We start from the raw sequence: 12,315 nt of genomic DNA on the forward strand, positions 1-12,315 counted from the left end.
ACAGGACTCGGGTGGGCTGTCTAGGCCCAAATCTGCCACCTAGCTCGTCCACGGCGGCCACCAGCCTTCCCACCCCTCCTGGGTCGTGCCAGCCCATCCCCGTCCTCAGACTGCCACCCCCACTCTCCAGGGGGCCGGGTCCCACCTCCACCGCCAGCAACGCCAGAGAACCGGCTCATCAGTCCTGTCCCCAGTGACTCACCGGCTTCCCTCCCACCCTCCAGAACCAAAGCCACCCCTTCCCCACCTTGGAGACAGTCCCACACTCCCCTCCCTCTCCACCCCTCCTTCTCGCTGTACCCAACCATCTCCCTTCTGAACAGCTCTCGAAGGCATCTACCTCATCCATTCCCTGGCTATTTAGGTTAAGGTCTGCCTCATTCACTCAGTCATTCACCCCCAAATTGGTGACCAAATCCAATGTGATATCCTAGAACAGAAAATGGAAATTGTGGAAGACCGGGTAACGTGCGATCAGAGCCTGGACTCAAGCCGGGAGCAATACGCCCAGTGTTACTTCTCTAGTTTTGATGGTTGGGTGCTGGTTGTGGTGAAGTTCAGAGCAGGGGGCCGGGGGAAGGGCGTGTGGGGATTCTGCACCATCTCTGCAGCTTTTGGGTACATCCACAATTATTACAAATGACAAGTTTATTAAACACGGTAAATGACTGTGCTGGGCTCTGACGTCTACACACGTGACAAGGACAGGAAGACTCTGAAGGTGGACAGAGGGCTGTTGGGGGCCCACGGACCCTCGGATCCAGGATTTCCTTCCTGCCTTGCTGGGGTGGGGCCAGAGTAGGCCCTGAAGAATCAGGGCTGCGGGGCCCTTTCCCCTCCCAGGGGAGGTCGAGCGGGGAACGTGGGTTTCCATCTGTACTTGGCGGGGGTGCGTCACCACCTCCACTCCCATCCCACCCCTGGTGTCGCAGGAAGCCAGCTGAAACAGAGGTTTGAACAAGATCCAGACCCCTGTAACAGCCAGCATGTCCGGGTTTCAACAGAAAATGACTCAGCATACTGGAAAAAGGTGAGACCTCAGACTGAATGGGATTGCGATTGCAGACGATCAGCGCCTGTCGGCAGGAGACTGCAGAGGTGTTGGGCTTATCTGACGAAGAGTTTAAAGGAGCATGATAAATGTGTTTCTTTTCTTTTCTTTATTTTTAAGATTTTATTTTAAGTAATCCGTACATCCAACGTGGGGCTCGAACTCACGACCCCAAGATCGAGAGTCACACGCTCCACCGACTGACCCCGCCGGGCACCCTCATAAACGTGTTTCAACAAGCAATTAAAGACGTGCTGGAAACGATGACAATATAGAAAGCCTCAACTAAGAAAAAGAGGATGTAAGATAGGACCAAATGAAATTTTAGAACTGAAAAGCACAATAACCGAAATAAAAAAGACTCCTGTATGGGCTCAACAGCAGAAGGGAGGCACAGAGGAAAGAGTCAGTGAATCAGAAGACAGAGCAACAGAAATTAACCAATCTGAGTGACACAGAGCAGACTTTAAAGCATGGATGGTGCCTCAAGGGCCTGTGGGAACACAACTCTCATGCATCCAGAGCTGTGGAAGGGAAGAAGAAAGAACTCAAGAGTAATGGCTGAAAACGTCCCAAACTTGGCAAAAACCGTAAGCCTACAGATTCAGAAAGCTGAGCGAACCCCAATCAGTAAAAAGCAAAGAAATCCACGAAACCCTGCATCATAGTCAAACTTGTAAAAGCTATAAAGAATCCTCCAAGCAGCCAGAGAGAAATGGCACTTCTTCACCTGCGCAGGAAAGTTCAAATGACAGTGGATTTCTCCTAAAGCACCATGGAGGCCAGAGGAGGTGGTATAACATTTGCAAGAGCTGAAGGGGCAGAACTATCAGCTCAGAACCTCATATTCAGCAGAAATAGCCTTCAAGAATGGGGGGGAAATCCAGACATTCTCAGATGAAGGAAAACCCAGAGAATCTGTCACCAGCAGATCTGCCCTAAACATGACTATAGACGTTCTGTAAACAGAAAGGAGACGATAAAAGACAAGCCTTGGAGCGACGGGAAGGCAGGCCAAGATAACCAAACCACGGGTAAACATACCAGACTTTCCTCGAGTCTCCTGAATTGTGTTTGACTACGGAAGCAAAAATTACCAGTGTCTGTTGTGGTTCTAACTGTCTGTAGAGGGCGTATGTAAGGTGGTTATAGACGGGAAGGGTAAAGGGACATACAGGAAGGTGAGGTTTCTACACCAGTAGACTGTGATAAGTTATGGATACTCAACACAATGCCTAGTGCAGCCACTAAAAAAGCTACAGAAAGATGTACACACTTGAAAGCACTACAGATAAATCAAAACAAAATTCTAAAATTGTTCCAGTAACCCACAAAAAGACAGAAATGACAAGTAGAACAAAAAACAGAAACCAACAGAAGTCAAATTGCAGACTGAAGCCCTACCACAGCAATAATCACATTAAGTGTAAATGGCCTAAATATACAAATTAAAAGACTGGCAGAGGAAATTTTAAAACATGACCCAATTATCTGCTGTCTATAAGAAAGTTACTTCAAATACAATACTATCAGTAAGCTTAAGGTAAAAGGATGGAAAAAGGTATATCATGCAAACATGGATCAAAAGATAGCAGGAGTGGCCACATGAATACCACCTGAAGCAGACTTTAGAGTAAAGAAAATCAGAGAGAGACATGTTTTTATGCCATGTCCAATGTGGGGCTTGAACTCAATAACCCTGAGATCGAGAGTCGACCCTGAGATCAATGGTCGGCTCTGAGATCAAGAGTCACATGTTCTACCGACTGAGCCAGTCACCCCAGAGAGACACATTTTATACTGATAAAAGGATCAATCCAACAAGAAGACATAGCAATCCTAAATTTACACGCACCAAATAAAAGAGCTATAAGATACATTTTTTGTTGTTGTTAAAACCCTCAGAAAGTTTTACATTTTATTTTATTTATTTATTTTTTTTTTTTGAGAAAGCGAGACAGAGCACAAGTTGGGGAGGGGCAGTGAAAGACGGAGACAGAGAATCCAAGGCAGGCTCCAGACTCTGAGCTGTCAGCACAGAGCCCGACGTGGGGCTCGAACTCACAAACCGCAAGATCATGACCTGAGCTGAAGTCGGACGCTTAACCGACTGAGCCACCCCAGGCGCCCCTATAAAATACATTTAATAAAAACTGATAGATATGAAAGGAGAGACAAATCCAAAATGACAGATGGTGACTTCAACATCAGTCTTCCAACAATTAATGAAAGTCAGCAAGGACATAGAAGAACTCAAAAGTGCCTTTCACCAGCAAAATCTAATCGCCATTTATAAAACTCTCCACTTCACTCAACAAGACGGGAATACATATTCTTTTCAAGTGCTCACAGAATATATACTAAGATAAAGCATATCCTGGGCCATACAACAAGGCCCAAGAAACTTAAAAGAATTAAAATCATACACAGTGTATTCTTTACCACTACAGACTCAAATTAAAACTCAATGACAGAGGGGCACCTGGGTGGCTCAGTCAGTTAAGCAGCCAACTCTTGATTTGGGCTCAGGTCATGATGTCACGGTTCGTGAGTTCAAGCCCTGCTTTGGGCTCTGCACTGTGTCAATGCAGAGCCTCCTTGGAAGCTTCTCTCCCTCTCTCTCTCTCTGCCCCTACCCCACGTGCTTTCTCTCTCTCTCTGTCTCTTTCCCTCTCAAAATAGATAAATAAACTTAAAAAAAAACAAAAAACAATGACAGAAAGATATTAGGAAAATCTCCAAACACTTGGAAATAAAACAATAATCTGTGGATCAAAAAGAAAGTCTCGAGGTGGTGGCGGCAGCGGTGGTGGGGTGCAGTGGACAAAAACGAAAAAAACAACAAACAAGAAACAACCAGAACTAAATGAAAATACATCTCAAAACTGGTAGGATTCAGCTAGCTAAATTCATATACAAGAGGAAAAATTCCAGGGGCACCTGGGCAGCTCAGTTGGTTAAGTATCTGACTTCAGCTCAGGTCATGATCTCATGGTTCGTGAGTTTGAGCCCGTGTTGGGCTCTGCGCTCTCAGTGCAGAGCCCGCTTCATATCCTCTGTCTCCCTCTCTCTCTGCCCCACCCCTGCTCTTTTCTCTCTCAAAAATCAACAAACATAAAAAAAAAGGAAAAATTTCAAATCAATAGTCTAACTCCCACCGTCAGACCCTAGGGGGGGAAAAAGAGCAAAATAGAACCAAAGCAACAGAAAGAAACAGTAATGATAAGAACAGAAGTCAATAAAACCAAAAAGAAAAAAAAAAAAAAAACAATAAGAGAGAAATCAATGAAACAAAGAGCTGGCTCTTTAAAAAGATCAATAATATTGACAAACCTCTGGCAAAGCAAAGAAAAAAGATAAAAGTCACAAATTTCCAATATCAGGAATTAACAGGGATCACTACAGACCCTGCAGACATCAGAAGGATAATTAGGGCATACTTCGAACAACCCTACACACGTAATTTTCACAACTTAGATGAGATGGACCAATTCCTAGAAATACACAATCACCAAAACTGACTCAAGAAGAAAAAGAAAATCTGACTAGCTCTATATATAGTAAGGAGATCGAATCAGTAATCAAAACCCTCCCAATAAAGAGAAGCCCAAGACCAGAGGGCTTCCCTGGTGAATTCTACTAAACATGTGAAGAAGAACCAACACTTACTTTTCTCAAATTCTTCCAAAAAACGGAAGAGTAAGGAATTCTTCCTAACAACAAACAGCCAAACAATCTGTGAAGCTAGCTTTACCCTGATACCACAACCAGACAAAAATACCACAAGAAAGAAAGCCACAGATCAATGCTCGTCACAAATACAGATACAAAAATCGTCAACAAAATACTAGAAAGCTGAATTCAGCAGTGGGATGCTCAACATACAAAAACCAGCCAATGTAACTATGATTAGAGGTGGTCGGTATGCCTGATTGGCCACTTTGGTAGAATTTAGGAAGAAGAAAACCGCATGATCATCTCAATTGATTCAAAAAAGATCCGACAAGATTCAACACCTTTTATAATAAAAACATCAAATAAACTAGGACTAGAAAAGGAACCTCCTCAACAGGATAAGAATCGTACCCGAAAGCCCACAGCTACCATCATACTAACTGCTGAAAGACTGAAAGCTTTTCCTTTAAGATGAAGAACAAGACAGGGATGCTCCCTTTTGCCACGTTTATCTAACACAGTGCTAGAAATTCTAGCCAGAGCAATTAGGCTAAATAAATTTATTTTTTTATTTTATTTTTTTTAACATTTCTTTATTTTTGAGACAGAGAGAGACAGAGCATGAACAGGGGAGGGTCAGAGAGAGGGAGACACAGAATCCGAAACAGGCTCCAGGCTCTGAGCTGTTAGCACAGAGCCCGACGCGGGGCTTGAACCCACGGACCGTGAGATCATGACCTGAGCCGAAGTCGGCCGCTTAACCGACTGAGCCACCCAGGCGCCCCATAGGCTAAATAAATATTAAAAACATAGGGATGCCTGGGTGGTTCAGTCGGTTAAGCATCCAACTTTTGATTTTGGCTTGGATCATGCATGATCTCATGGTTCATGGGACTGAGCCCCGCACTGGGCTCTGTGCTGATGGCACAGAGCCTGCTTGGGATTCTCTCTCTCTTTCTCTCTCTGTTTCTCTCTGTCTCTTTTCTTGCTATCTCTCTCCCTCTCCTTTTCTCTCTGCCCCACCCCTCATGCACTCTTTCTCTCTCTCATGCACTCTCTCTGCTCATGCACTCTTTCTCTCTCTCTCTCAAAATAAATAAAAATTAAAGAAAACACACATACACGTGTATGTATATACATATCAAACCTAAATTTAACAGGAAGAAAATTATCTCTGTTAGCAGATGACATGATCTTATGTATAGAAAACGCTAAACAATCCACAAAAAATTGTAAGAGCTAATATATGCATTCAACAAAACTCTGGAATATAAAATCAACACACACATAAAATCAACGTATCACTACCCACTTATAATGAACAATCTAAAAAAAGGAAATTAAAAAATCAATTTTCCATTTACAGTAACATCAAAAAATGTAAGATCCTTAGGAATAAATTTAACCAAGGAGGCAAGAGATACACTAAGAAAACACTGCTGAAAGAAATTAATGAAGGTCTAAGTTAAGGGAAAGACATCCCATGTTCATAGATTGGAAGACTTCCTACTGCCCAGATGACAACACCACCCAGAGTGATCTACAGATACAATGCAATCCCTACCAAACTCCCAAAGGCCTTTTATAAAATTTATTTATTTTTTTAATGTTTTATTTATTTCTGAGAGAGAGAGTGAGCAGGGGAGGGGCAGAGAAAGAGGGGGACAGAGGATCTGAAGTTGGGCTCTGCGCTGACATCAGTAAGCCCGACCTGGGGCTCAAACTCATGAACTGTGAGATTGTGATGTGAACCAAAGTTGGACGCTCAACTGACTGAGCCCCCCGAGCGTCCCCCAAAGGTCTTTAAAAAACAAATAGAAAAGTCCATGCTAAAATTCATATGGAATCTCAAATGACCCCAAAAGGTCAAAATAATCTTGGGAAAGAAGAACAAAATCGAGAAATTTACATTTCCTGGCTTCGAAAATCACTATAAAGCTACAGTAATCAAAATACTTGCTTCAGGACAGACACCGAGACCAGTGGAACAGGACCCAGCACCCAGAAACGAGCCACCACGTATGTGATGAGCTGAATGTCAACAAGGGTGCCAGGACCACTCAAAGGGGAAGGTGCACGGCTGTCCACAAGCGGAAGACTGATGTTGGGCCCTCATCTCACACTACACACAAAAATGGACTCAAAATGGCCAAAGACCTGAATTTCAGGACTAAAACTATTAAACTCGTATTAAAAAACCACAACCACAACCACAACAACAACATGGGGAGAGGCTTCAGTGACATCAGGTTGACAAGTATTTCTCGGATATGACATCAAAAGCATAGGCAATAGGAAGAAAATAAAGTGTTCTCAATCAAGGAGAAACTTTTGTGCCTCACAGTATACTGTCAAGAGAATAAAAAGACAGAATGGGAGAAAACAGTCATAAATCCTCTCCTGGTAAGGGTTTGATTTCCAGAACATAAAAGAAGTCCACAGCAACAGCGAAATACCCCAAACAACCCCATTCACAAGTGGGCAAAGGAGCCGAATGGACATTTCTGCAAAGAAGATGCACCAACGGTCAGCAAGCTGACAAGACGCCCCCATCATCAGTTGCCAGGGGAAAGCAGACACTCACGAAGGTGGCTTTTAGGAAAAGGGGTGAGGCCAACAAAGCCTTGGTGAGGATGCGAAGAAACGAGAACCCTACACACTGCTGGCAGGACGCAAAACAGCACAACCAGTATGGCGGTTCCTCAAGAGGCTAAACACACAACTGCCACGTAACCCTGCAGCTCCCCTCCTGGGTGTCCGCTCAACGGAAGCGAAAGCAGGCGTCTGAATGGACGTTACGTGACAACATTCGCGGCGGCGTCAGCGACGGTATCCAAAAGCCACAACCCAAGTGTCCATCCCAAGACGGATGGACAGAGGAGTGGCCCAGGCGTCCCGGGGATGCTACTCGGCCACGAAAAGGAGGGAAGCACCGACAGACCGCACTGTGCGTGAATGTTGACAACATTACGTGAAGTGAAAGAAACCAGACACAAAAGGACACACACCGTACGACTCCACTTACATCGGTATCTGAGAACAGGAGGATTCACGGAGACAAAACGTAAATTAGTCAGTGCCCAAGGCCCAGAAGGAGTAATGGGGGGGTCACCCCTGAACGTTTACAGTTTCTGTTTGGGGTGACGGAGAAGGTCTGGGAACAGACAGTGGTGAGGGCTGGACAATACTGTGAATGCGATTAATGCCACTGAATCATACAGACAGAAACGGCAAATTTTATGTTATCTTTATTTTACTGCAATCAAAAAAAATGAATGACGTAACATACTGAAACCCACTGCACTGTAACTTAAATAGGTGAATTGTATGCTCTGCGAATCAGATGTCAAAGCTGTTGGAGACCAGACGGAGGGGCGGCCGATGCGTCTAGCATCACGCGCCGTCAAGAAAACGCAAAATGCAACCACGGTGAGAAGCCACCTCCCGCCATCAGCAAAGCCGAAGCCGCAGGACAGGTAGGGACGGGTGGTGGCCAGGACGTGACAGAAGGAAGCCCTCATCCGCTCCTGGTCGGAACGTGGACTGCCGTGGCCACGTTCGCGGGAAGTCCAACCTGCAGTCGCCAGCAAGTCCACCCCCGGTGTCTACCCAAGAGACACCTGTGCACACCTTTCACAGCTGGACGGTTCCAAATGGCCCCCGGCTGGACACAACCCAAATGTCCACCCACTGACCGATGAATGCCGCGGCGTGGTCCGAGCACAACGGAGGGGCTTTCAGCCACAAAAAGAACACAGGCCTGATCTAGCCCACAATGCGACAACCCTCAAAATCATGTTAAAAGAGGGGCGCCACGAGGGGCGCCGGGGTGGCTCGGGTGGTTGAGCGTCTGACTCTTGGTTTCGGCTCGGGTCATGATCCCAGGGTCGTGGGATAGAGCCCTGTGTCAGGCTCTGCGCTGACAGTGTGAAGTCTGCTTGGAATCCTCTCTTTCTCCCTCCCTCTCTGCCCCTTCTCCACTCACTCCCTTTCTCAAAATAAATAAACGTTAAAAGAAGTTTACAAAAAATTTTTTTTAATTAAACCTCCCCCCCCCCCCGCCCCCCACACACAGAAAACAAAAATGTAAAAGAAGCCAGGGGCACCTGGGTGGCTCAGTTAAGCATCAGGTCATGATGCCAGGGTCGTGAGATCAAGCCCCGTGTTGGGCTCCGTGCTGAGTGTAGAGCCTGCTTGAGATTCTCTGTCCCTCTCTCTCTCCCCTTCTCCCCTGCTCTCTCTCTCTCTCAAAAAACAAACAAACAAACAAACAAACAAAACAAAAAAGGAAAGAAAGAAGCTGGACAACAGAGTCTATGTGTTTGCAGATTTCAATATATGAAATGCCCAGGAACACACGAGTTTGCGGAGAAAGGAGGTAGGTTCCTCGTGCCTGGCAGGAGAGGGGCGCGGGTGGGACCGACTACGGACGGCAGAAGGGCTGCTGGGCGACGGACACGTGCGTCCTAAACCTGGATTCTGGCAAGCAGACTGTGTACTTGCAGCGGGTGAACCAGGTCATGTGTGCACTGGGCCTCAATAAAGCTGGGCTTCAATACGTTTTTCTTAACGTTTATTTAGTTTTGAAGGGGGCGGGGTGCAGAGAGAGAGGGAGACACGGAATGCGACGCAGGCTCCGGGCTCCGAGCCGTCAGCACAGAAAGCTGAGTGGAGACGGGTGGTTTCACGGGTGGTTTTGGGGGACAGGACCCCCCGTGTGGAAGAAAACTAAGTGACGTCCCACCTCACACCACAGCCAAGTCAGCGACACCTGCTCTTGCCCCAGGCCTACTCGGAAGGGGGCAGATGGGGCCTTAATCACCACAGTCCCCCAGACCCTCGAGACCCTCATTAGCCCAATCTTGCCGAACAGGAAACGGAGGCCCTGCAGGATGAGGGGGGGGGTGTGCGGGGAGGGGGGCCAGGGCCTGAGCCCCTGCCCCAGGGCCTCCCTCAGGCCTCCCACACTGTGGCCTCAAAGCTGCACCCAGGAGGAGGATGGAGAGGGTCCCAGTGGCCCTGGGAGGGGGCAGGTCCTGGAACAGGACGGCAGGGGGATGGTGGAAGGACTGTGACCCACACACACCGGACAGATTTCAGCCTAAGCAACGGTACCCCAGCAGAGTCAATCGCTGATGACAGCCATGCAAACTCAGCCTGTGACTCTGGAGCCAGAGGACACAAGAGCTTCTGTGAGGCAGGGCACATCAGGAGACAGGAGGGGCCGTGGTGGGAGTGTCCCCAGCAACTCGGCTGATTGCCAGGAGCCCCACAAGCAGGCCGGGCACCCCACGCAGGCCGGGCCCTGACACACAGGCTGGGCAATGACGCACAGGCCGAGCACTGACACACCGGCTGGGCACCCCATGCAGGCCGGGCACTCACTCACTCACACACACACACACACACACACACACACACACACACGTTACCCAGAGAGGGGACAAGCAGGGCACCTTGGCTGATGCCAGGTCGAGCAGCCGTGGGGACCCACCACTGGGACCGTGGAGAGACAACCCACTGCGACCCCATGTCGTCTGGCTAGTGCGTCCTGAGCGAAGGCAAGGGGTCAGACCAAGGGCCCGGTGGGCGGGGCGGAGGCTGACCTCTAAGCTGTCCAGAGCGGCGGTGTGGCCCCCGAAAAGGGAAGGGAGCAGAGATTTACTCCCGGCCTAAATTATTCACAAGAAAAGGGAGCGCGCCTCTTTAACAAGCCGTGGCTTTATGAAGCAAGGTTAACAATTTCACTTGATTCAGTGGAATATTATAAACTCTCTGGGGCCCATTTGAGGACTTGTACTTCAGGCACAAGGCGACGACTCAGCACTTTTTATATTATTTAGAGAATAAAATTAACCCTCACCAGCCCAGGCTGCTGCCGCTCCTGCCGCTGGATCTGGCCTGCTCAGCGCTTTCCCCCATATATAATTACAAGCTGCTATCCATCATGTGGCAGCCACGGCACCGACACGCCGAAAGGGACATGGTAAGCACTTCCACCAGCGGCAGCAGAACTTAAATATCACTTTGATACTTTCATTTAAATGGGAATATCTTACAGTAATCGCGCACAGCCTCCGCGGGGGTCCTGCCACCGCACCCCAACCCGCCCTGGTCTGAGCCGCTCCCAGGCCCCGCCCCATGGGGCGGGGCCTCTCTGCCAGGGTCCTGGGCGTCCTTCAGGGTGACCCACCAGCTGCGGGTCGGGTCCCCAGGTTTGCCAAGCCCGGCCCGGCCTGGGCCCTGGCCTGGCGGCAGGAGGGAGAGGACGCAGGGAGGGAAGGGGCACGGGCGCCGCGGTGTGAAACGCACGGACGCGCGCTCCCCTTGCCCAGGCCCAGTCCTGCTGCCCTGCCCACCGGCGGTCCCCAGGAAGTCCCAGCTCCGGTCCCCCCACAGTCCAGACTGCAGGTCTCAGCACTGGCGAGGAGGCTCCCTCTCGGGGCACCAGGGGCTAGAGAGGCCTGTCCTGGGGTTCCCAGCCCAGGGCACTGCTGCCCTGGCAGGCCCGGGCCACAGAGATGAGGAGGGGCCCCTTCTGGAGAGCAGGACGGAGCCGGGGTGCTCAGCTGCCGGGGAGCCCCAGCACAGCAGCCCCTCGCCGACAGGTGAGGGCAGCAGCAGTGATGGGCCCGAACACAGGGGGCAGAGCAGGCGCTAGCCTGCGGGTGGCCCTTGCGACCCAGTTCCCTAATCCCTTCACACTGGCCCCTTCTACCCTCGCCACCCTGGGGTTCCATGCGCTCCAAGGAAGGCTCGGAGGAGCGTGGCTGGTCCACCGCTGGGGGCTCGGGGCTGCCGGCCACCCACCCGCGCCCCTCACCTTTGCGCCCAGCGGGCAGTAGCCTTTGAGAAAGTCCGTGCAGACCTCCGCCTTCCGGGACACGTAGACGTGGCTGTACGGGCAGTTGCTGTTACTGCAGATCCCCTTCAGAAAGTACGAGCACACGGGCATCTGTGGGGGCAAGGGAGCAGGTGGTGAGGACCCGCAGCCCCCTGCAGCGCCCCTGGGCGCATGGGCCCCGTCTGCCCGGTACTACCACAGCCCCCGTCCAGCCCTCCATCAGGCACCTGCCCCCCCTTTACAGGTAAGGCAGCGGGTCCCCCCTGAAGGACCGACCGCCTGGGGCTGGAGACCCGCACCCCCAAGGGAGAAATGGACGCGCAGTGCTGGCCAGCACCTGAGGCCAGGCCAGGTGGGGGCTGCCAGCCCTAAAGGCAGACCCCTGGCTTCCCCAGAAGGCAAGGCCGCCGGGGCAGGGCACAGGCGAGGATATCCAGGCGGGGCTGGCCCCAGGCCTGCAGGACGGCTCGGGCCCAGATGTGCTGTCACCTGAGCCTGTCACCTGCTCTGAGACGGCCCCAGTTTCCAGGCAGTGGGGCCGTGGTGGGATAGACGCCTAAAAGCGCAGGGGCTGGAGGGCCAGGGGGAGACAGAGCACGGGGGCTCTAGGTAGAGCGGCGGCCGACAAGGCCCGGAAGGTCCAGCAGATTTCCCCACTGCTTGGGCACCTGGCAGCATCTGTGGGCTGGAGGCCTGACTCCACCCAGGGAAGCCTGTGGAGGGACTCTGGGGAGGCAGGCAGGTG

At 50.3% G+C, this 12,315-nt stretch overlaps 1 protein-coding gene across 2 annotated transcripts in view; it reads right to left on the bottom strand.

Moving 5' to 3' along the window:
* ZC3H3 (zinc finger CCCH-type containing 3) overlaps positions 1-12,315 on the bottom strand; it is an 83,131-nt gene that overhangs the window by 8,180 nt on the left and 62,636 nt on the right. For both annotated transcript variants that reach the window (XM_053896099.1, XM_053896098.1), the window contains exon 9: positions 11,550-11,681. In XM_053896099.1, the coding sequence (XP_053752074.1) occupies positions 11,550-11,681 (132 nt within the window). The remainder of the gene's footprint in view (positions 1-11,549; positions 11,682-12,315) is intronic.

The sequence above is a fragment of the Panthera pardus genome, unplaced genomic scaffold (assembly GCF_024362965.1).
Source record: "Panthera pardus isolate Hobbes unplaced genomic scaffold, ASM2436296v1 HiC_scaffold_7, whole genome shotgun sequence".
Lineage (NCBI taxonomy): Eukaryota > Metazoa > Chordata > Mammalia > Carnivora > Felidae > Panthera > Panthera pardus.